The sequence below is a fragment of the Bombyx mori genome, chromosome 18 (assembly GCF_030269925.1).
Source record: "Bombyx mori chromosome 18, ASM3026992v2".
Taxonomy (NCBI): domain Eukaryota; kingdom Metazoa; phylum Arthropoda; class Insecta; order Lepidoptera; family Bombycidae; genus Bombyx; species Bombyx mori.
The window spans coordinates 3,435,163-3,461,897 of NC_085124.1; the positions used below are offsets into that span (position 1 = coordinate 3,435,163).

The 26,735-nt window shown below is 38.9% G+C and overlaps 1 protein-coding gene across 4 annotated transcripts in view; it reads left to right on the forward strand.

Annotated features, from left to right (window-relative positions):
- Window positions 1–26,735, forward strand: part of LOC101736446 (disheveled-associated activator of morphogenesis 1) — a 94,860-nt gene that overhangs the window by 42,753 nt on the left and 25,372 nt on the right. For 3 of the 4 annotated variants that reach the window (XM_012692154.4, XM_062673572.1, XM_062673570.1), the window contains exon 4: window positions 6,148–6,276. In XM_012692154.4, the coding sequence (XP_012547608.3) occupies window positions 6,148–6,276 (129 nt within the window). Of the gene's footprint in view, window positions 1–120; window positions 241–6,147; window positions 6,277–26,735 lie in introns of all 4 variants that reach the window. The other variant, XM_062673571.1, reaches the window with a different exon arrangement.

Consider the following 26,735-nt stretch of genomic DNA (forward strand, 5'->3'; position numbering starts at 1 on the left):
AAAGTCGATAAGCTTTACGGTCACGGAGGGTGTCTGGATGTCAAGATTCAATTCGGACCAGTTGCGTCGGTTAATAGAATGTGTATTTGTTGAAGTGTAATGTTTGTGTCGATATTTCAGATTTAAAAACGCCGAAAATAAAATTGCGGGCCGTGTTCTCTTTAAAAAATGAGTTCGTCGATCAAAAGAAAGAAGATCGGTTTATCAATCAAACGAAAATGTTCTATTGCGAAACAAAATGTAAGTAGTTTTGTATCGTACATGTCTTATGTTTGGTAGGAACAATTTTGGAGTTTTATCAAGCTTAAAAAGAATCGATAAAGTAACAGTGTTAAAAGAAAAGGGCTGCAATGCACAACCTTATTAACAATTAGTGCTTATCCTGCTTGCACGTTTTACGAAGATTCCCGATCAAGTTATGGTTAAATTTATAGAAAAATAATTTGTGAAGTGAAAACTTTTTTGGTGCCGTTGTGAATTCAACGAAACGAAAAAGCGACACTAAAAGGAGACAGACTTACATCTGCACGAATATGCCTAATGTATTAGCATCTGAGAGAATGAAAAAGAATATTATTCAAGGTTTTACTTCTGCCGCTTATGAATTGTACACATGCTATTTTGGTAGTACACGCGGCTTGGATGGTTAATAAAAATAAATCATTCAAATTAGTTGATAAATTTTGTGATATTTAAAAAAAAAACAATCTGTTATAATTTCACGATTCATATTTCATACTAACTTCGCCTCGTTAAAGTTACTAACTGGAAACGGTTCCTTAGAGATCGTAAATAAATCGTTCTGGCCGGACGGTCGATGAAGTCATCGACTGAAATACTTTCAGTAGTCTCGTTCCTTGCGAGGGTTGAAAGGTTATTTATTAGGCTCTTTAATTATGATTGAAATTTCATGCTTTAAAAGAAACGGCCTCGTGCGTTCGAAGTTTGTTCAAGTCTTCTTTTTTCTGCTTATGATTTGCTCTTTGATTTGGTTAGTAAATTCTGTTTGATGTTCGTATTTCTAAAAGATTTCTGTGTGTGTATGTGTTTTGTTAATTGTTCTACGCACCAAGCTTATCTACCGGCTATTAATTACTGTAACTTTCCAAAGTGGGTGTTTGTATTACGTGTACGCCACGCCGCGTTTCAATCTTGAAGTAAATGTAGAGTGTAATTCTATGGGAAAAGTAAACTTTTAAACTCTTTATTCTATCTTTGGCAGCAATATCTTGATAAAGAATTAACTGAAGTATAAAAGATGTGTGGTGTCGTGGGATACTGGATAGGAACGAAGTTCCATATAAGAAAAGAAAAAAAAAGAATTACGAGAAAAAAATCGCGCGGTGAAATATCTCTGTGCGGAAAACAAGGCCTTATTCCACGGACTTTTTCTTAAGGTTTTTACTATCACATTTTTTTCAGTTCGGTCGCGCAGCAAAATCCCTATCTCCTCCAAGCCTGCCGTAAGGAACTTCGTTCCAATAATAGTTTCGTCGCCTATTTTTAGTAGGTTTAGTTTCACAACAAAGAAGGCAACTGGTAATCCTAATTGATTCCATATACGATTACATCTAAATCACCATCGAAATTTTATATTAATCATAAGCTTTTTGTAGTACTGCCAGCGCAAATCAATTAAAACGGAAGATCACGTTCTCGTCTGCAAAGTGTTTAGTCAGTCTACTGTATCTGCTTAAAAATACACCGGGTTCACGATATTTTTATTTAATGAAACGAGAAGTATTGGTATGAAATTTTTATTAACTCGTTGAGGTAGCTTGTTAGTCCTTCTGTATGAGAGTTGATTATAAAGGGACACTGTTGTCCTTTTTATTTCGTTCCGTATTTACATAGCGCACATAAACTTTGACGTCATTAATCACTATGGTGTATTCTTTGACTCGCATTTAAAAATTTTTTTCTTGATTTTAATTTCTTATTTCTGAGCAGATTTGATTTTTGTTCGACAATCGGATTTGTTCGTGTTTAGCTCTTTTGAGAACAAAAACATTCAATCAACATACCGATTAAAACAAATTTGTTTTATTATAGCATCTTAGTAAAATTATTACTGCTATTTTTTTTTTTTTGAGGTTTAAGGTATTGTTTACTATCTATCTCAGCAGTTCGTAACTTAATGTGCTAACGGTATTATGTATCAACATCACTAGATGTCTTTAGGTATTTAATCTCATTTTCATCTATTTAATGGAATAGTTCATTCATAATTACAACGCACACATCAAGTCTATTGTTCTCATCGACTCGGTAAATATTTGCGTCTCTGTTCGTGACCTCGTAACTATGTTTGCACAAACATCAACATCATTTTGATAAATTATATTTGTTATTGCCTTATTTCACGACTAAATGTAAAAAAGTGATTTATAATTTTTGGTTCAAGTTAATTGTACGACCACGTGCTTTTTTTCGTAAAATTGGAATCTTCTTTAATATTGTGAAGTCTTTTGATTATTGAAACAGGTTTTAGAATCAATTTATTGTCTGAGTAATGATAATAATAAGATTGATAAAACACCTATCGGAAATTTATGAAGAAGAAAATAATTGTTGATGGTACAGTCATAATATATTGGGTGTTATAGAGGGTAGAGAAAGTGTTTTCGAAGTCAAGATAGTTACAAAATGCCTAATGTCACAGCCTAAAGTGAATTCAAGATAAATTTTCTTAAGCCTCGAGTAAATATTTTTAAAAAAATTCATCATGAATATACTATCTAAAGTATATGTAAAGCAGTAAAGTTTCGTGATAGGGCCAGGATTAAATATATTATTAGTGACCGCGTCGGTCCCCAATTTGATTTCCTATTGGGTTCCTAATGACGGATATTTGGCGTTACGGATCTGGCTGAAGTTGTTGCTGTTGTCGCGGATGTCTATTTTTTCCGAATTCTTCATTCTAGCCTTATTCGATCCGATGACTAAAACTATTTCAGTTATTTTATTCAGTGTCACATTACATACATTAGTATACAGATACTTATGTTATATTTGAAACAACTAAGCAATACAATTATCAAAAAATCACTTCGATAAAAAAAAAAGTTGCTTCCCCAATAAAACTGTATTGTATACAAGTGCGTCATACCTTTGAAAACAAAGAACTTTTGAACTGTCTCAGCCCTGATCTTGTCTTGTTAAAAAGGTCACGAATTTTTGGACTGTGTGTCATCATTTTTCATTTCATCCGTAATTCATGTGTCAGCCCTGCTCGAGTTCCATTCAATGAGTTCTACAGTCACAGCCAAAGAAATATGTATATATATATTCCACAGGCGCCGGCGAAAGGTCAACATTGACTCATACATTTATGTACAATCGTAAGTGTGATGTATGTATGATGTTTATCATTTTGCACTGAGCGCTCGTAAAGATTGTCAAACATGGATCGCTGTTATCACTATCAACATTAAACGCTGTTTCATATGGATGGAACTTTTGTTGCAACGCATTAAAGTTCATTTTTGTGTTTTTGGAAACAAGTACATGCTACATTACGTTTGTGGTAAAGAACTTTTTCAGTAATGATTTAGAGTTAAGGAATTGTGTAAAGGACTTTCATCACGATATTTCGGAGATAATAAAATGAAAGTTATGCGCGTTATTCGACGGAAATGAGATTAAGTTTTTGTCCACGTTCATTGTGTTGATTTTAAATATTTTCCCACAGTCGAAAGTTTGCGGAAATTAATGTGGATGCGAGTGTGAACGTTTTTTGAATGGCAGTCGAGATTTTAAGAGCTAACTTTGTACCGAAATGGAATGTTATTTGATGTAATTGTCTACAACCTTAATGCAAGTACTGTGTATGTTGGATTGCTTAATTAAGAAATAAAAAGAGTCAGTTTTTTGTGAATTTAATTAATGTTGTGCACATTTAATATAAAAATAAAAAAGTCGAGTCGTGTGAAATAAATCTTTGATTAAGGATTACATTACGGACGCTGAAGGACACCTTCGATCATCAATTTGATTATTGGCACTTAACACGCATTTTCTGCCATAGAGTGTAAATAAATGTATAGTGGTAATCCTGGCTTGCCTGGTGTGTTGAATTGTTAAGTATCAAACAGTAAGTGTCACCACCAGTCACCTTGAGATTAGAATCGGTGTTTCAACTGTATTGGAACAATTGGTTCTGCAATCACCGCCTATTTCTGCCGTGAAGCAGTAATGCGTTTCGGCTTGAAGGGCGGGGTAGCCGTTGCAACTATACTGAGACCTTAGAACTTATATCTCAAGGTGGGTGGCGCATTGACGTAGTAGTCGAGCTCCAGTAACCACTTAACACCAGGTGGGCTGTGAGCTCGTCCACCCATATAAGCAATAAAAAAAAATTAGACCGATTCGCGGCAGAAATAGACGATGGTGTCAGCTCACAGTGCAAGAACACAATTTACCTAGACGAGTACTTAAGTCGCGATAACGTTAAGCCCCGCGAGTTTAGTAAAAGAGAAATTCAAAAGAAGTAATCATTGAGTCTGGTGATCCATGTCTTTAATTAAAGTTACATATACAATGCAGAAGCCGGCGTATGTGTTCCGGTGCATTGTTTACATTACGTGATCCAATACGACAACAGAAAACGACGTATGACCGCTCGATTGAAACCAATATTACCGTAATCTTACCGTCTTAAATCTAAAGACGGATATGGCTTTATTTCGTTCAATTTCCTGATGCAAGGAACGTTCGCCTTCATCTTTTACAAGTAAGGAAATAAGTCGCCGCCTTGGCTCGTTTTTATTTAAAATTTAAATAACTTCTCTTCCCTTAACCGGTGTGTATTCGTAATATGATTTATATTCTTTGAGAATAAATGTATAAATAATGCAATTTTATATTCTGATTTTGTGTTATTCGAATACTTAACATTGAAATGTCGACGGAAATTATGTAAAATGAATAAATTGGCTTATGTAGGAACATATCGTTGTGTGTGTTTGATATTTTGTTATATATTTGTATGAGCTTACAATATGTGTTTGTTGGGCATTCTAATTATCCAACTTCCATGTGTCGTTGATAAAGATATGAAACAAATTAGAGAATAATTTGCATTGCGTAAATAATCTATTCCGATATCAACGTCATTATTCCTGTTGTTCGATCTTTTAGTTATTTATTGCAACGGATGGATAGACAAGCTTACATTCCATTTTAGTTTTAAGTGGTTAGGTTAATCCGTAGAAATTTCGCGCCGGAATTCAACCATTTACCGTGATACACGAAGTCAAAGTTTATGCAATGTAATACCTAATATTCAAACCGAACCTCGTGATTGCGTTACAGAAATACGCAGGTCGGTCGTAGTAATCTTTGGGATCTCAGAACAAGAGATTAGCGAAAGAGCTTACTGTGTCACTGCTATACGAATGATGGGAAAATAATAGTAGGGATCAGCTCAGGTCAGCTAAGGAGTATCTTCGTTGATCTATAATTACTTTGTGGCTTTATTATTAATTAATTACTAGCTTAAACGACGGAGGGAAAGATCTTCCACCGAGCGTGTGATAATGTTCGGTAGACCGACGCCGACGGTCCGAATGTTGTTGTTTTTTCCTATTTTGCTGATAGCTTTGAGAGGCTATTTCAGCTTTACCGAACGAGCAGGTGAGCTCACGTGGCTCAAACCTGACGACGTTGCTAACACGAACCCTAGCAAGAGCCGTTCTTCGCAAAATCGACCATTGGATCGAAAACGCGACCCACTGAGTAGATCCGGCGAGAAACTCAGTGGGCTGTATCTATAGGTTAAAGTACTCGCCCTTCGTCGCAAGCGACGGGTTCGACGAGAACAATGACCGGTGCTTGAGATACCTAAAAGCACCGTAAGTGGATCGGGAGGATCGGAAATGACGTGTTTTTTTTTTTTTTTTTTTTTATTGCCCTTGTAGGCAGACGAGCATACGGCCCACCCGATGGTGAGTGGTTACCGTCGCCCATGGACTTCAGCAATGCCAGGGGCAGAGCCAAGCCGCTGCCTATCGCTAATCGTGTATCCGAATGTTGTTCTTCGGAATTTGTATATACGCAAGATTATCTTGAAAATGTGTTCTGTGATAGTTACCGCCACAACTTAACTGAATTACAAAAAAAAAATCAAGGTTGTGTTAATTGTTCCAGAATGACGAACCGCCCGAGATCACGTACTGCGTGGTGGGCGGCGAAGGAGGTCTCGCCCTCCAAGCTGTCACCCCCACGCATCCCATGCCCCCGGAAGATGAGCTGGACGCCAAGTTTGCGGAGCTGGTCGTAAGTATTGCAAACGCTATTTGTATCCAAATCTTCTTCTGTAGCGTTCCCTCACTGCTGAGGATCGCGACCACATGTGACGTTTCTCCACAGCGTTCGATCATGGGTGGCATGGACCGTACGGTACAGACTACCACCAAGTTCTTCCTTTATTATATGTATCAAAATAATTAGATATACAGATGAAATAGCTTTAAAGTGTTTGTTTAATAAATTCACAGTATTAATTTCCTAAACCCAAATTCTTCAAGCTGAATGAATCAATAGTTTGATTAACAAAATTGATCTGAAAAGATAAGTTTAGAAGCCGTATTTCAGAGATGTATAATTAGAAATCCTAGCCACAGATAATTTAAGTAGTTGTTCCGTCATAAATCAGACACCGTTATCGTGATATTGGGTTCATTTTCGTCTATCAATAGCTGAATTTCCGAAGGCCAATCAATATGTTTAATTCAAATGAAGAAGTCAAGAAACCAAGAAGGCGATGCAATTTTAATTGATCCTCACATCGAAGAAGTATTACACACATTGAGTGTCAATGGAACGTAAATTTCTCACAATGTCTCAGCTTCTGTAGAAAGAACACTATGTTCCCATAGTTTCATGTAGTTTCGTCATTGCAATGCCACTTGTACCGAGATGACGCAATGGGTGTCGTCTGTCATCATTAAACTAACGCCGATTGTGGCGAACTGAGACATTCGCAATGGGGAAATTCGTTTAATGGGGCATTTACTCATAATTGCATGACATTGTATTGCAAAACTAATAATCTGGTCGATGCAGCCTGGTTTTGGTAAGCGTAAATTATATGCTTACTAGCTGGCCCGGCAAACGTTGTTTTGCCATATAAGTTATTTCTAGGAAAGATACCGACTGCAGCGCCATCTGCCGGGCTGATTTGTAAAGCTAAACCATTCTCGAATCCACTTGAAGGTACACAGAAAATTTCATTAAAATCAGTCCAGCCACTTAGGATGAGTTCAGTGACCAACACACGCAAGATTTGTGAGTTTTGTGACTAAAAGGAAATCTTCCGCGATATGTACAAGACTGTTTATTTCTCGTAGTTTCTAACTCAAAGAACCTCAGTCAAAATAAAGATGTTATTCTTATGAATTGGAAATCCATTGGGTTGTATTGAAGTGTTGTTTTGATAGATGAGTTGCGGTCACGCCTCGGGCCACTGGCGCTGTGGGTGGGTCTACTTTCACGCATAACAAGTGCTTACGGCTTTTTGTTTGTCCTAATGAATTTTAAATTAGGTTTTGCAGATAATTTCTGAACGGTTTATTAATAAAAACTTTGTAGTAGCTTAGCGTATGTACTAAAATAAAAGTCACGATTGAGAAAATTGTTTATATGCAATTAATTAGTCTGATAGTTTGAGAGTTAAATAACTAAATTACAAATGAAGAGTAATTTTGATATTAATTTTACCAGTATGTTTGAAAATCAAATGAGAATTAATCTAGAAAAATATAAAATGTTGTGATGAGGTATCGGACTGACTATCAACCCTATCACGCGATAACAAGTAATCGATTTTATCTGTAGGAGGCGCTAATCTGATTAAAGATTTTCCGCGTCGTCACACATTACAACCATCGCCGCGTTGTTCTCTAGAATGCTTTGATTAATTATAATTCATCTAGTTACTCGTGCTTTGCAAACGAGTATGAATATGTTCATTATTTGGGCTGTGTAATCGTATATTGACTTAACAAGATGACTACGGCCGTCTGGTGTAGTGGTAAGTGACATGGTCACTACACAAGGTGGTCGCGGGTTCGAATCCCGCCAAGGGAAGATATTTTGTATGAATAATGTAAAATGTCTTTCCCAGGGTTATGGATGTATATTAAATATATGTATGTGTATAATAAAAATCTTACATTTATTTCCGTTATCTGGTACCTGTAACACAAGTTCTTTACGAACTTACCACGGGACCAGTTAACGTGCCGTGGTTGTCAGTAAATAAATATAAAAAAAATATATTAAGATGTAATGTTTACATTTTATTTGAATGATTCGTTTGGAAAATGGTTTTAATCTTTTACGGTTTGGCCTGAGAATACTTATGCTTCATTGGTTTCTTCCTACCGTGACAAGAGCTTGTGTCGGAAATGTCAGCGCTATTGCAAGAGTCATGATGACTGATTGAAGAAATACTGTGTGTAGCTTGTTAGCAACAAACGATTCAGTCTACTATCTTATAATTTCTCTTTTCACTTAATAATGACTACGCCCTACGCCTATAGTACCTACATAATAAGTTTGCGGTTCAACATTCTTTATTTATCAATGCTCGCCCTAGAAGTTTATTTGTTCGGAATGTAAAGTAATAAAATATGTAAATCAATCTGATTTTATTTGTTGCGGCTAACGAAGCTTATGGACATATGAAAGTGAATGCGATCGCTTTTTTCGCAAACGTAAGATCAAAGTTGCTGTTACATCGAACTATGGTTATTCTGCTCTACACCCAAGAGCGCATGACTGAGTCGTGGCAGTAATAGGGAGGCCGGTTTACTATATTACCTACATCCTACAAATATTTTAAACAGCTTGTTTGCATGTTTTACTGGCTGTAGGATGTCTCGTGAGTCCGCACGGATAGGTACCACCACTCTGTCGTTAAGCAGTAATGGGTTTCGGTTTGAAGGGTGGGGCAGCCGTTGTAACTATACTGAGACCTTAGGACTCATATCTTAAGGTGGGTGGCGGCATTTACATTGTAGATGTCTATGGGCTCCAGTAAACACTTAACACAAGTTGGGAAGTAAGCTCGTCCACCCATCGAAGCAATAAAAAAAACTTGAAATCTAGCCCATAGCATCAGCCTGCTGGGTTCCTCGCCGGATCTTCTCAGCGGGTCGCTATCCCGATATGGTAGTAGATGCATTCGGGAATAGACCTGTCGAGGCTAAGCTGAAAAGGGCACTAGTTATCCTTCCATCCCCAAAAAACCTTTCAACAGTCCATTATAATTGATAAACTGTATAATTGACGTGGCGCGAAAATTGTACAGAGTACGTCACAAACACTCAGAAGCAAACTTTTTTTTCATCATCATCTGAGTGAGTAGTATCTCGACAACGCAACCGCGATATTAAGTTATTAAATTAATATGCTATAAAAATTCAGTAGTTAGTAACCGAGAGTTACGATATAATTGAGTTTTATCGACGATTAAAGATAAGCTTTAATCACGTTTATAGGGTTTTCACTCGTGCTATGGACCGGTTGTTGGGACGCGCCCACAGTTTAACATTAAATTAAATTTGTGAATGTTGAACAAATAACTAACTATCTTTCTAAAGTGATAATTTATCGATTCTACTTAGAACCACTGCGTTCATTCAAAGTGTGTTTCCAGAAATCTTTTTTGCTACGTACCATCCGGTTTTGGAATGAGCTCCCCGTATCAATACGTATCAAACGAATACGTATCAAAGGGTGGTTGGTGTAGATGGTGGCATGGGAACCACAGTGTTCACGCTTTTAATTAATTAGTATTATGTAAAACATCACAATTTTGATATTACAATGCAAATGAACAGTGGTATCAATTGATCATGTAACACAATAATATTTGGGCTGTTACCGATATATCTGAGATCTCTTGGAGTGATGTAATTGTATCGATAAAAGGCACACGTCACTTTCACTGGTGTTGTTCCGCTGACGTATCTGATAAGAAAACGAGTAAGGACCTAACCCACTTCTTCGATTTATTTTTTGTTGTGTTAGTGTCGTGATAGGTAGGCAGTGGCATAGCTGTCTCTATGGCAAAGCGTATGTGTGTCGGGAGCTGATACCTTTTGAAGATTTAAGTTCTAACTTTAGCTAGCTAAAAGATCTAGGGCATTATGACAGTTTCGTCTATTTATACGGGTTCCTATACGATACGGTATTTATAGTTTTTATCTAATAGGTATTTATCTATATAGTTGCCTATGTAACTTCTAGCACCGGTACTAGCTTAATTTTTTAAATAATTATATTTAATGTATTTAATGTAACTATACTGATACCTTAGAACTGATATCTCAAGGTGGGTGGCCCATATACGTCGTACATGTCTATGGGCTCCAGTAACCACTTAACACCAGGTGGACTGTGAGCTCGTCCACCTGACTAAGCAATAAAAATAAAAATCATGCTTAATTGTCCTTGAAATTCCTATTCGAAACTTTAACCTATTTTACATTGGACAGCAAAATTCATATTTTACTATTCATGACTACCGTAAATCGCCTAACGCTGGGACGGATAACTTGATCTATGGTTGTACTCAATAAATAAAATACATTCTTCTTATTCGACCCAAACGAGTTACATAATAAATTTCGTTAATATTTTCATCATCTTAGCGAATAGTTGAAACCGCGAAACTGACACGGATCCATAAAATTAAATTCTCGAGTTTCGCCTTTGAATGATCACGATCAAAGCGGCGATTCATTGTTTACACGTATCTGTCATTCATTAAGTTGGAGAGCTCTCGTCGTTGCCTGCCCAACAAAAAGGCGCTTTCTCCGTACCTGCTGGGCTGACAGAGGCGACGGGCCGTTGGCGAGGCTCCGACTGTCAATAACAGTTTCTTCAATAGATTCGGCACGTTGTTTTCACTTCATCAATCATCAACGGAATCGAGTGTGTCCTTTTTTTTGTTGGCGAACTTTTTCTTATATAGTTTTCCTGTCGTTCTTGGTGTGATTTGACGGAATTTTTTGGAACTCTAAATACCAAACTTCTATGCAGCTGCGCAGAATCTATCACCGGATCGGAAACGCGACCCACTGAGAAGACCCGGCGAGTAACTCAGTGGGCTGAACTTTTTCTTATACAGTTTTCCTGCATTAACTAGTGTCGGTCTTCGTGTGATTTGATGGGATTTTTTTGTACTCCAAATAGCAAAGTTCTATGCAGCTTCGCAGAATCTACCACCGGATCGGAAACGCGACCCACTGAGAAGATTCGGCGAGAAACTCAGTGGGCTGTGTCTGTGGGTTAATTTACTCGCCGAACCCTTCGTCGCAAGCGACGGGTTCCACGAGAACGTTCACCGATGCTTGAAGTACCTAAAAACACCGTTAGTGTATCGAGAGGATCCGAAATGCCTGATTACCGTACATAGGGCTGATTTTTATGATGACGTTGTCGCCTCTTCATTATGTTTCCTAAATTATTATTTCATTTTTTTATTGCTGCTCACGGCAGAAACAGGCAAGGTCGTGGTACATCCACCCGTGCGGGCTCACAACATGCCCTACCATGCCCTGCTTGTAACTGTTTGTGCTTAAAACATTAAGAAATTGCGGCTTAAGATCTTTGGGTGTCTTTAAATGATTTAAAAGAATCCTCTCCTCTTTCGAATACTACACCATTTCAGCAGTGGCAGATACCTGCTTCTAAGTAATAGCAGCTTATATTATACAGATTACGTCAAACAAAACAAATGCTAGTGATCTCAAGTAATCATACTACTACTCATTGGTATATCCACACTAATTTATAAAACATGCCAAATCCATTTGCTAAGAACACAAACGAAATATTCTAAACTATATTACGTTGTTCTCTGCTAAGCTTGGATCTAAACTGATCTTAGAGTCGTTTAGCTCTCAAACGAGATTCCTAAGATGTATTGAAAGGTCTCTGCTACATTAACATCTGACTTTGAATATCAATATAGAAACTGGTTCTGTCGTAGTGGTCTTGAATGTTCTAAGATTATTTTAATGAGTAAACTAAAGAATAATCAATTAAATTATCGATTTCTTTGTTTGTTTGTTTGTTCCCGATTTCTGAGTTCAAGTTGCGTTTTTATTTTATTTGCTTTTGAGCGTTTAATAATTATAAATACATGTGCAACTCTAGTTATAACCGTTTATTGTTTTTTGATATACAAGAAGCATTGCCACTTCGATCCGCATTAAATATTTCTTTATTGTATAGTCTGCAAGCCTTAAGAACTTAATTAGAGTCGATTCATCAAACGTTTCACATGCTTAAAGACAGTCACGGCGAAGTGGATGGAGTATATTGCAAGTTCGCACGAAACAGATACCAATCATCCTGCTCATTTTAGCTACGAAACAATTTTGCGTTTCATTGTAACACAGCCGTTTTACGGATTGAGATTTTAATCTATGTCCCAAAATGGACTGCTGCATTCACGTTATATGTCTTTTGTAACCGTCTAAAATCAGTTGGGACGCGAGAATGTCCAATTATTTTATGTGATAGAAACTAATAAATTTTAGGATGATGATGATTTTAGCAAGAACTAATAAGTATATATCAGAGGAGTCTATGATTTAGTTGTGCTTTATTTTTTTTGATAATACATATCGAGGGCTCAAAGGCTATTTATAAATATTAAAGTTTGGAAAAAATATTAATAAAAAAAAGCTTCTTCAGCTATTTGAGTGGAGTATAAACCTAATTGAATTTCAATTAAAAACATCGAACTGTTGATGCTAATATCAAATAAAACACACTTTTAATTATAAAGATAAATGTCGCGGATTAAGCGAAATTTCACCCCTCGATATGTGTAGTTCAGTAGACGGTTCCCTAATATGGTCATTTTTAATGTACTTTCCTTACTTAAGGTCATAGATTCGAAAGCCTCATAAAAAAATATTATTTACAATTTTAAAACTCGTTTATGCATTTTTTCTAGAACGTACCGTTGATGTATTTCGTCGCTTATTTATTTTTTTGCTCATGCGGAAAGTGAAATTTGGATTATAAAGTATTTCTATGCATACAAGCCAGTTTTAATGTGTATATGTGTTATTTCTTTAGTGCAACACAAGTGCATTGGAACGTTTTGAGGAGCGGTCATGCGTGAGAGTCGACCTTTGAACTTTTTAGATAAGATCGAAAGTGGGCCCACTGGTTTCGTGTGCGACTAGGAAATTCATTAACCGGTACAAGTGCATAGCGGTAGTGAGTTTGTGGAAATGACGGATTTAATAGCTTTTCGAAAGGCACAATTTACTTTGACCCTCCCACGGCAAAGGTTATGTTGACTAATTACGGTCGTCCAGCTATGCGTAGGCATTATTTGATTAGTTCGTTTTACGTTTTAGAATAGAAACGAAATTAAACGTGATAAATTGTGTTTGATTAAGCTTTGTGTAAAACGCGGAATTTACATGGTATTTTATAAGCGACCAGCCGTACTCGCCTGCTTCGCTTAGAATTTTTTTTTATTTTTTATTGCTAGGTGGGTGGACGAGCTCACAGCCCACCTGGTGTTAAGTGGTTACTGGAGCCATAGACATTTACGACGTAAATGAGATATAAGTTCTAAGGTCTCAAGTATAGTTACAACGGCTGCCCCACCCTTCAAACCGAAACGCATTACTGCTTCACGGCAGAAATAGGCAGGGTGGTGGTGGTACCCACCCGCGCGGACTCACGAGAGGTCCTACCACCAGTAAAATTAACATTATTATTTCTCACATCCACAAAGATTCTCATCATTAACGTCCCTGCAACTGGTGTAGGGAGTCCAACACTCATATAAATATTAGCCTATCCATTAAGTACATGTATTTTCTACACGGATACCAAGTTTCAAGTCAATCGGATGCATGGTTCAGTAGTTATAACGGAACATCCGTAAAACCACTGTAGATTTATATATTAGTATAAATTCTTTTCTACTAACGTCTTCGTCAGCTCCATGCTGAACTTGGTTTATATTTATGTGACAAGAAAAGAATTCTTCGATTCAGTTTCCAAATTATTATTTTTAGAGCAATTCGAAATTTATTTCGAGAACATTAATTTAATGTATAGTTTAGTGTGTGTATGTTTTCCTCTAAATGTGTGAGTCGTAGACACAATTAAAAGAACTTTTACCGTTTAATATTTTGTTTTTTAATGTCATTAAATTATTTCAAATGTTTCGAGTTTCGAATACTTTAGAGTATTCGTGGTCGTCTGTAAAGAATTGGAAAGTATTCAAAACTGTAAAGTATTCTAAACGCGTATATGAGTCGACTATTATCAAAGGCGGCAATCTGACTTTTGGACAATGATTGGTAAATCAGAAAAACGAATTATTGACTTTGTATTCCATTGGCAGTCACAAAACTCTTCGGAATGACATCTTAGATAAATAACAGGTTAACTATTAACCTTTATTTAATGCAGGTTTTGAACCGTATTCTTTGAAGGAGACGATTATATTCAAATAAATCTGTATTGACATATCAATAAAAATGTTTTGTCCAAATGCACAGATTGCCACCTTTGATAATAGACGACTCATATAATCTAATGAAAAAAAAAAAAAACAAAAGACTAAACCGTAAAAGTAGTTTTAATTAGTGCATGTAGATTAGTCGTTTCTCTCAATGCTACTCTGTATTACTAAATATAATATGCATATGTTTTAATTTCGTTCCTACTATTTCGTTCTAATTTGTTTAGTATTTTTATTGCAGTTTCTATTGCGTGGGTTGCATCTACATAAATTGTTAATATTAAATTTGAGCTTTGATACGCGATCGAAGAAGATACCGATGTCGGGGTGTGGCTGTGAGAGTAGGCCTCCGTGACCTGAGCTCTGAACATATTATTATAATGACAATAAAACTATATTTTGTCGTTATATTTGTGCGTTCCTCCTCCGTGCGTCATGTTGCTCAGTGCTGAGGATCGTGATCTTTACGGAATACATGCCTAAAGGTTTTCTTGGGAAAATTGCTAGTGGTGGGTTCCCGCGTCCTTCCACAGGAGAATTACAAAGGCGATTTAGTTCCTCTGGCTACTGAAGCCCTAGTTCGGATTAGTTGACCGCCGCCCGTTGCTCGGCGTTATATTTTTTTTTACGGCCGGCTAGGTGGCATACCGACGCCAACCCTCCTCTTTTCTCTTCCGGGCTTGGGACCGGCAATGGTAGAGTTAACCGTTATTACACGCGAAACTCTGTACCGGCGACCGAAGTAATTTGTTTGTGGTTTTAAATGACCTCTTGATATGATCATCGGCGAACATAAAGATTAAGCGACTCATGTTGCGTTAGTATAGTAATAAGCTAAGTTATAGATGATTCTGCCCGGGGCGTGGCGCGTCCCAGCCCCAGTGTGGTCAGAGCACGGAGGGCCCAATCTCGGCGGTCCGTGCTGGAGTCATGGTCCAGACGGCTGGCTGATCCTTCGGCTGGTCGTAGGACCGTCGAGGCGATTCGCCCGGTCCTTGTGGATTGGGTGAATCGTGACAGAGGACGCCTCACTTTCCGGCTTACGCAGGTGCTCACTGGGCATGGTTGTTTCGGTGAGTTCCTGCACCGGATCACAGCCGAGCCGACGGCAGAGTGCCACCATTGTGGTTGCGACTTGGACACGGCAGAGCATACGCTCGTCGCCTGCCCCGCATGGGAGGGGTGGCGCCGTGTCCTCGTCGCAAAAATAGGAACCGACTTGTCGTTGCCGAGTGTTGTGGCATCGATGCTCGGCGACGACGAGTCGTGGAAGGCGATGCTCGACTTCTGCGAGTGCACCATCTCGCAGAAGGAGGCGGCGGGGCGCGTGAGAGACGCACAATCCCGCCGCCGTCGAGCGGGGGCCAGGGAGGCGGATCTCGCCCAAGCCCTGGCCCTCTAAGTGTCTCGGGTCCCCCTCACGTGTCGGTCTGGGGACCGGCGAGGGGGGCCTAAGAAGACGACGTGCAAGCTGCTCTGCACGCGTTTTACGCAAGAGCATCCGGGTGATGGAAGGCCGGCTATCCTCGACCCACGCTGGTTCTGGCCCAGCGGGGTATTCCGTAGGGTAACCCACTCTAACCGGCGCCATCTAGGCGGGCTTCGGACAGTCTGCCGACCGAGAGGGCTGGTGGTCGTGGCGCCGACGACCGCCAGTCCGGCGTCCCGAGGGGGAGGGTGATGGGAGAGATGTGCTCCGCACTAAACGCTTCACTTTCCCCCCTTTGCCTTGTCATGAGTTCTGTCTCATGCGAGGTTTGGACGTTGGTTGTTGAGCGACAGGAGGTTTTAGTCAGTTCGACTCTGACATACCCCGCCCAGTATCCCCAGAAAAGGGCGGAAGTCCGGCGATTTCCTCCTGACCAAAAAAAAAAAAAAAAAAGTTATAGATGAATAGTGTATTGTGTGCGCAACGTGGTTTTGTTGACAAAAAATAAATAATAGTTTAAAAACTAATAAAATACGCTTTTATAGAAAATCCGACAAAAAAATTGATAATAATTTTAATAAAAATGAATTAAAAATAGTGTAAGAAAAAATGATTTTATTGTAAAAAAAAAGCTTGGGGTGCATGGTATCGGTAGTTATAAATATTTTATGAACAGATATGAGTAGAAGGGTTATTTTGATAATATCCTGAAAAGCACCCCACGCTTTTTTATAATAAAATCATTTTTCTTACAATATTTTTAAATCAAATTTATTAAAATTTATTTTCTATTTTTTTGTCAGATTTTCTAAAAAACGTATTTTTTAGTTTTTTTAAACTATTATTTATTTTTCATTTTTTAGTTGAATTTAAATTTTTTCAATGTTTTTTTAATTATAGAATTGTCATCGGTCCTTAATAAGTATGCCAAATTTCGAGTTAATCTGACGTTTTGAGGGGGTCAAAATCAATCAAAATCAAAACATACGTCTGAAGCTAATAAAAGCGTATTAAAAACTTCGAATCATGTACACGTGACGTCACTATCACCAACACATCCATTTTCTATTTGTCATCACACGTTAGAAATGTTAATAACAAAATGCCAAGAGTTTCTACGAGAAAATTGCAAGTTCGCGTACCTGCATACGTGCGAAGTTGAAAGCGCGATACCCGACACCCACTGGATACCTGTACCGATCTCGTTGGATGTGGGCGCAGCTTTCTAGCCCGCCCTATGGTCGCATCCGTCCAGTTTTTACTACTAGACTTTATCTGGCGACGAGCTTACGGCGATTTAATGCTAAGTGGCTATCGGAATCCATACTGGAGACAGACAGGGGAAATCTTAATTGTGCATAGCGCCGTTACGTCAAGACTTTGTACATACTGGTGTGTTTGGTGTACCTAATGAGATCGCTGATGGTCCACAAAGTTCATAGTTAAAAAAAAACTAGCAATCAAATTTGTTTTTATTATGTGTTTGAATGAGCTCAACGCTGATTAGGTGTTTAGTGGTTACCGGATCGCATGGATATCAGTATGCGAATGCAGGCTACATTGAGACATAAAATTGAAGTATCTATTCTTTTGTATGATGGCTGTCGTTCCATCTTGCAATCGGAGTCGCATACGATCAGCTTATGATAAAAAATAGACAGAACAGTAGTACATATACTCCTATGCTTACCTTACCACCAGTAATTACCTATGTTCATATTTTGTACACGATATTATTGGTTCATTCATTCATCAATGAAGAGGTTCGTGGACAATCATATTTTCTTAAGAAACTTCGTGACATGTGTGAGGGATTTGGTAAACAGCATAGTCGTATCGCTACCTTTCAAATCTCGCTGTAAGAAGGACACAGCATCACGGAAACATAGAGAAGATCTCGCGAACTTTGAAAAAACTTTATTTATTGCTTAGGTGGGTGAACGAGCTCACAGCCCACCTGATCTTAAGTGTTTACTGCAGCCCATAGACATCTACAACGTAAATGCCGCCACCCACCTTGAGATATAAGTTCTAACGTCTCGAGTATAGTTACAACGGCTGCTCCACCCTTCAAACCGAAACGCATTACTGCATCACGGCAGAAACAGCCAGGATGGTGGTACCTACCCGTGCGGACTCACAAGAGGTCCTACCACCAGTAAAACTGGAAATTTGGCGATGACAATGCAAGAGAATATGGTGAAAGATAAAATAGTTAAACTTGGTATTTCTTTTTACGACTCATTTCCATACAAATCGGTCAGGAACCACAAGTGATATTGGTACAAGACGAATGTATATATGTATTAACATTCCGGCTATGGAATGAGCTCCCCACCACGGTGTTTCTCGAGCTCTATGACATGTCCTTCTTCAAACGAGGCTTGTGGAGAGTATTAAGCGGTAGGCAGCGGCTTGGCTCTGCCCCTGGCATTGCCGTGCGCTCGTCTGCCTACAAGAACAATAAAAAAAAATAACAGGACGTACGTACGCGGTTCGGAGCTGATAATTTATCGTTTTATAATACCGACGAGCGCAGCCATTACACTAATTACACGGCCGGCGGACGTTTATCTTCTTAAGGCAATTGAACGGTGAAAGTATGGTCCGGCTGTGTGGTCTTTAACTACGATTATTTCAATGTTTTTTTCTTTCATGAAGTAGCAAAGATGAAACTTATATGTTTGTATTTGTACGAGTAATTGTTGCGGACGATCATGGGTGAATAAATTATATCGGGATTTGTATAATGTGTGATGTATTTGACGCGATCGCGGTGTTTTTTATTTATTTATTTTTATTGTTTAGATGGGTGGACGAGCTCACAGCCTGGTGTTAAGTGGTTACTGGAGCCCATAGACATCTAGAACGTCTCAAGAAAGAGAAAATCTCAAGTATAGTTATAGGTGTTTGTAATTTATAGAACTAATTGGATGAAAGATTTGATGGTTCGTCGGGTTTTGAGTCGTTACCAGAGCTTATAGACATCACAACTTATATGCTTGTTTTATTACGTTTAAATCTTAATATTTATTGTACGGCTACCTCACTATTAAAGCTCAAATTATGACTTTTACGCATCGATTTAACAGGCAGGTTTATTGATGGTAATGGGTTTTGTTTTAAAATTTCTAATGTTTTCGGTTTTCGTAATTCTGTATTGTATATACCTATGACAAAATATGATTTCTTCTTCGACTATGTCAAAATTTATATTTTAGGATCTAGCTCAACACAATTGGTGAGGTCGTAAGGTTCAGTTTGGCTTGTGCCTGCGGATCAGTTAGAGAAACACGTCTTTCCTTCGTAAATGTATATTGGCAACTACCGCTTAATCGTAAAGTTAATTGAGACTACGTTTTTAAGTTCAAAATCGCAAAACAGAAGCACCAACAGTATTCACTATTACGGAATATAAAACTAAATTCCACGATACTAAGCGATAGGTACCTAAGCGTCTAATTATACCAATCGAGCTCAAACGTTTCGCTCACACGACAAGCGCTCTAAAGCGACTACTTAGAGTCAAGTCCAGTTAAAATTCTTCGAGAAATTCATAGTAATCTTCTTAAGTGGTGCGCTCTAAAATCTACAATATTGACTATGTAATTTTGAAATGCTGTTAAACTTGTCCCAATAACTGATAGTATTTAACAGTAGTAGCTCCATCTAGTGTAATTGTTTTATAATCATAAGAAATAGAAAATGTTAATGTAAAATTTAGTAACATTACAGTAAATCAGTTTTGTTTTAAGCTGTCTAGATATAATTGAACCGTTGTTAAAAGATTTAACACGTTTAGACAATCAACATGTAAAGTATGGTATTGGTTTTGATGATAAGTATTTAATCAATTAAATCAATAAACTGGCCACTCTTTACTGGTGGTAGGACCTCTTGTAAGTACGCATGGGTAGGTACCTCCGCCCCGCTTATTTCTGCCGTAAAACAGTAATAAGTTTCGGTTTGAAGGGTGAGGCAGCCGTTGTAACTACCTATATATACTGCGACCTTAGAATTCATATCTCAACGTGGGTCGCGCCATTTACGTTGTAGATGTCTATGGGCTCCAGTAACCACTTAGCACCAGGTGGGCTGTGATCTAGTTCAACCAACTAAACAATTTAAAAAAAAATATATATAAATGATTTGAATGTGTTGTTTGATTTTTTGTTATTTGATTTTTTATATATTAGCGTTCAGATGACTTCCATATATGGTTCAACCTGAATTCTTTCAACCATCAAGCTATCCCATTCCTCCTGGCTGGCGCCCGTGCTCGCCCAGCTGTCTTGGTGAAACTGGAAAGGCTTTCGGGCCACCAGTAATTCTTCCTTCCTAAAAAACAGATTTAAGGTCATAGAACACTTAGTAAACAGTAACACCGGTCTCTAGTAGCTATTAATCATAAGGCAAACGTAACAATGAGTAGGTACATCGTAGCTTTCCTCTTGACATGTAATCGTTTGAAAATTAAACATTCTTACACTTTCATTCTCATTATGTTTCGTACAATGGAGGTTTGGTAATCGCTCGCATCGTAACGTGCACAATATATGTATACATTAGTTATTGTTGTATAGGTGCGCCTTTGGGAATTCTGTAGAACTATTCTTTGACAGAATTTTGATCTACAGAGATCTGTTAAAGAGATCTCTATGTAAGTAAGTAGTCTTTGTGTACAGCAAAGACGCCAGCTGCGGTTATGTCTATTTAAAATTTCGTGCAATCAATAGACAGTTAATGGTGGTAGGACCTCTTATGAGTCCGCACGGGTAGGTACCACCACCCTGTCTATTTCTGCCGTGAAGCAGTGATGCGTTTCGGTTTGAAGGATGGGGCAGCCGTTGTAACCATATTGAGATCTTTAGAACTTATATCTCATGGTGGGTGGCGCAATTATGCTGTAGATGTCTATGGGCTCCAGTAACCACTTAATACCAGGTGGGCTGTGAGCTCGTCTACCTATCTAAGCAATAAAAAAAAAGTACATGAAAAAAAAACAACAGAGGTGTTTAATTTATGTGCCGGAGAAATTATCTCTAACGACACACTCACAGTAATAGTAATTTCCTTAAGTTCGATCTTGGAGATAATTAAAACCACTTTTCCGGTTTAGTCTTAGATGTGTGTAAACATAAATGCTATTTATTCTATGTATGCATCTAGTAACTAATAAGTTACTAGATGTTATATCAATGTGTAATTAGATAGACTAGTTGGTCCCGCAGTAGTCGAAATTCGACTATAATTAATTGAAATTATAAGTTTCTACACTATTATGGTTCTATTTTCAAAGACTATTATACTTATATTATATAATCATAGACTTCGCCAAAAATACACTTTAGACAAATATTAATAAAGACAAACAATATTTATTCTATTCTCAATTTGACCATAGACATTAAGCAATAAGAAAAGTTTGACATTAAACAAATAGTATGCATGCGTGTGTATGTCAAATACATGGTAGTGTGTGTAATGTTTTCTTTATTGATTTAATGTATCTTTTATGCATTATTTAAAAAAAAATTAGCATTGTGCACTCCTTCTCTATATTGTCTATAAGTGTGAGAAATTTCATACTCCTGTCCGCGCAATTTTCGTTAAAAGGGATACAAAGTTTTTGCTTCACGTATTAATTAATATATAGATAATAAGTTTTGAAGTTTCATTTAAATGGCTGTATGTATTTTGTTGTATATTTAAGAATCGAAACAAATTGGATGGTGGTTAATGACATTGAAAGTCTTAAGTGATGGATTTTTCAAATACTTCACGCTTCAGTGGTGTTACTGGCTATTGATGCAGACGAATTTCGGTCCGTCTACAATCTGTGCTAGTCTACAACCGAACGGAATAAATGGAATGTACAAAGCGCGCGAAATGGAGGCATATGACCTCGCGCCCTTATGAACCTCGCTCTCTGAATGTAGAATGCAAAGCTAATGCTATCAGCTCAACTGTATTTACATTACATCAATGTTTTCTATTTTTAATTCTTCTGAATAAGCTGTCAATGAGACATGAATTACGCTACATCTTCAAACGTAACTTAAATGAGTTTTTTTAATTGGAGCCATGTACATCATCCACAGATTCGGTAGAATCTGGCGCCAAGTTCCGTTCAAAAATCCCGTTGTAAACGGAGCGCCAGACTACCGACTGTGTTTACTGTGAGCAGAACAGTTTTTTGAGGTTGCGAAATTTTATTTAATTCTACGGTACTTCTGGTTCCTAAATTGTATATTATATCAATCGCTCACAACTTTATTTTACTGATATTAACTAGTTATATCAATTACAACAATTAATCTACTTGAAATTATTAATTTTATCACCACAAACTATGGCTCGCTCAAAAATTTCGATCCTGACTTTTTTCGATGTAAAAAGTGACATGCCACAGACTATAAATATTCGAGAATGGTAATCTACGGCCGCCAGGGTGCGCTGGAATTATTCCTATTTGTAATGGATTTTATGACCTGGTAACTGAGACCTTTAAGTCATGTCTTATTTTAATTTATATTCATATTTTTATGAAAAATGATATTATGGAGTGAAATGAAATGTGATATTATGGAGTGAAATGAAATGAAGATGATTAATTTGAGACATTAATCAAAAGGGATGAAATGAAATGAGATGAGATGATATGGAATGAAATATAATCTCAGTAAAATGGTGGTGGTCATTTACTAAGATCTCAGTAGACTTTTTGGAGGAAACCGAGAAGTTACGTACAGCGGCTTTGTTTCATTTTCCCACGTTTGTGCACTTTCACAGATATTAAACAGTTAATAAACCACTATTATTACACATTTAAACCCGAATAAAACACTAAATAGACAAATTAAAACAAATCACACAACTTCACACCTCGCGTTCCCGCCAAAAAGTCATTATTCCTACATAAACTGTAGCTTCAAGGGGATAGTTTGCAGTTCTTATTGAACGGTTTATACATTAAATAACGTTAATGTTGTTACTGTTAGTATTTTAGTTTAAGTACTGCCGAAGCAAGTACTGTTGTTACTGTTGGAGAAACAATTTTGTTTTGTAATGTAATACCGAAATACTTTACGAGATGGCGTTACAAAAAATCCCTTCCCAAAACTATAAAACCGTTGTGATTGTCTACGAATAATAAATAATATAATAACTAATCTTTATTCGTAGGTGATTGTTTAAGATGCTATGAATATTTCGGTTTTGATTTCATCAAAATAACTTGAACTTTACTACTGAATTCCGATGAAAATTCTAATTAAGGCTGAGTTAAGTTCAGCTTTTTATTTAAGCCTCTTACTGTAGTTTTTAAATTACATTTATGCGGATTGATGTTTCAAGGCTTTCAGATTTTAATTTTAAATTCTGAAATAATTAAGAACAGCGTCATCTACCCTTCACATTAGAAACAAAATTTAATTCGGTTTAAATTTGTAAAAGTTGATGTTGATTATTATTACACTGTAACGCAGCGTTCCGTTTCGCGGGGCAACAGCAGCCAAAGGGAATGTGACTCAGGTCCGTGCCGCGACGACCCACCCCGCGCTACCCGCGCCCGCGCATCTGTTGCATCATTCGCACCCCCAATTATGGCAATTAGTGCGCGCCAGACTTTGAAGCGAAATACACGTGTCCCCGGTCGATACCGGAACTGACAACCCGAGTCTCATGCCAGTCAGGCACCTAACATTAAACTGGCAGCCCAAGCGCGGGCCCTTTAACTAGTATTTCGGAGTGAATCTACGTAATTACGACACGTACTCGTCGTCAGTCACGGCGTCAATCCGATTTTCAAGACGTTGAAGAAGAAATTGGTTCAACCGCGGGACCGACGCCAACATTTACCGCAAACAACATGGCGTCATTACAAGAAAGTCAAATGGCAGCATTCGAACGCCTACTCGACCGAGTTTTTGAGCATAAAACTCAACTCGAATCATCAGCAACACCGACGTCGGAGCCGACATCGCCGCCTTCCTCGACGCCCGCTCACCATTCTGGGAACTTCGCGTCATGCACGGCGCGGTTCAGCGGAGCGCCCGGCGACTCACTCGACGGTTTCCTTGACGCGGTCGAATCATACAAAGATTGTGCTGACGTAGGACACGCCATCGCGTTACGAGGACTCCCGATGTTACTAACCGGAAATGCAGCCGTGTGGTGGCAAGGCGTTAAAGCTAGCATCACTTCCTGGGACGACGCTTTATCATCGTTACGAAGCGCTTTCGGTGATTGCAGACCGCCCCATCGAGTCTACTTAGAGCTCTTCAAAATGTCGCAAGGACAAAGAGAGAAGACGGAGATCTTCGTTGCCAGAGCACGAGCCCTACTAGCTCGACTCCCACCTGGTGACCTTAGTGAGAAAGTTCAAATTGATATGCTTTACGGCCTTCTACACCGTCGTGTTCGTAAAAGATTAAGAAGAGACGAAGTAACTTCATACGACACGTTATTAAAGAAAACGCGCCATATCGAGGACTCCATCTACGAGACCAGTCCGCCTGAATTTATTCATCATCCTCAGCGAGCGACGCCACGTTCATCGGGTAGTACCGTAGGCGAAGTTCCCGCCGGTGCTTCGACTTCGGCGCGGATGACGCCGCGGAAAATATTCAACTCGGGCGCCGCTGGCGGCCCGCCACGCGACGACAGCGCTGCGCCGAGCACCGTTCGAGTCCCCGCGCCTCGCTACACGAACACTGATAATGTATCATCTACGTCGATTGTTAAAAGACTGTTCTGTGTTTATTGCAAAAAGTACGGACATATTCGTGATGAGTGTTTAAAATTAGCGTCAAAAACGAAATTCGACAACGAAAATACGCAAGCTGTATCCTCGTGTTACGGGTGTGGTACCAAAGGTGTTACTCGGTCTCAGTGTACAAAGTGTAACGCAAGTTATTACGCCGTCGACGCTGCACGGACCCGATCAGTCACATCCGATTTACCTATTGGTAAAGTAAATACACAGCTGTCAAGTTCAGTGAACTCTATTCATCGCGACAGCTCGTTGCATACAGCTTGCACTTCAAACACCGTAAAGTCGTCCATTTATATTAATAATCGTAAACAATGTTTTGTTGATAATGAAAATAATTATTATCCTACCGATTTTAAGGCGATTCTTCCTTCGCGCTTTTTCGGTACTGATAACAAGGTTAGACTTCAAAATTATTCTAGACTTAATCATAATATAAACAATAATATTAGTTCTAGGAATAGGCCCCTGATGCGTTACTCGAGTGGTACCGAACCAAAACATAGTTATTCCGAGGTACCAAGTGGCCGCGATAGGGTGACCATGATGAACGAAAATAGGGTGACCATCGAAAACGTCGGACATTTTTCGACAATTAATTCTAATGTGAAAAGTGTTGCCCAGAGTAACTCTACTGAGCACCAGGTTAGGTTAAGACCAATTTTAAGTGTTCAAATGTTAGGTATACGAGGTAATGCTTTGTTGGATACGGGAGCTAAGAGTAGCGTTGCCGGAGCGTTGCTTTATGAATTGCTGTTAAAGCATAACCATCCGTGTGAGGAAACCAGGCGTCGGGTGAGGCTTGCAGACGGTTCCGCGCGCACCCGCCGAGTTTTGCTCACTACTCTTGAAGTAAGGGTAAGTCCCGAAAGGTCAGTAACCCTTGAATTTACTGTTTTTCCAGATGCTCAAAATAATGAAACTTTGCTTGGCATGGATTTTTTGGTGGCGGCAGGTATTGTGCTTGACTTTGCTTCATCCACTTGGCATTTTTCAGGAAAACGGGTTACCTATCCAATTGAATATGAGTGCCCTAAGCCATGCATGTTTGCTTCTACTGCTGACTTCCTGCGTGATGATAAGGGTTCTATGCTTGGCTCCGATGAACGGCAGCAGCTATCACATTTATTGCAGGAGAATGGAGACATCTTTAGGGTGGGGGGAGCCCCAACCCTTTACGCCGAGCACCACATTGATACCGGTGATCATCCGCCTATATCGGTACCGCCGTATAGGCTCACTCCTGTGCTTCAACAGCGAGGAGAGGTTCTCGCAATCGATTTGTTCGGGCCACTGCCAGAAGGAGAGCAGGGGGAGCGATGGGTACTCCTGGTAGAGGATGTAGCTACAAGATGGGTAGAACTCTACGCACTTGTTGATGCCACCGCCGTGGCTTGCTCCCGAGTCCTACTGGAAGAGTATTTCCTTCGTTATGGCTTGCTTATGCGTCTAGGGGTGTAACACGTAAGTTCATGCCACGACGGGATGGCCCGTATCGCGTAGTAAAGATAGTTAGTCCTACAACGTACTTCATAGCAGACTTGTCAAACAATGTCATCGGCAAGTATCACACCGCGGATTTAACCCACTCTCCGTCAAATTCAAGTACGGATCCAATTATGCCAAAGAGGCAGAGAGGAAGGCCGCGTCTTCAGACTAACAGTCCCAAGTTGGACTCGGGACGCGTTCCCAACTTGGAGGGGGAGTATGTAACGCAGCGTTCCGTTTCGCGGGGCAACAGCAGCCAAAGAGAATGTGACTCAGGTCCGTGCCGCGACGACCCACCCCGCGCTACCCGCGCCCGCGCATCTGTTGCATCATTCGCACCCCCAATTAGTGCGCGCCAGACTTTGAAGCGGAATACACGCGTCCCCGGTCGATACCGGAACTGACAACCCGAGAGTCTCATGCCAGTCGGGCACCTAACATTAAAACACTAATTAATTGAGCGTTTCATTAGCTTTTAAGCTGAGTGACTATTTATAATTTATTTTTATTAAGTAATAAATGAGCAAAAAATA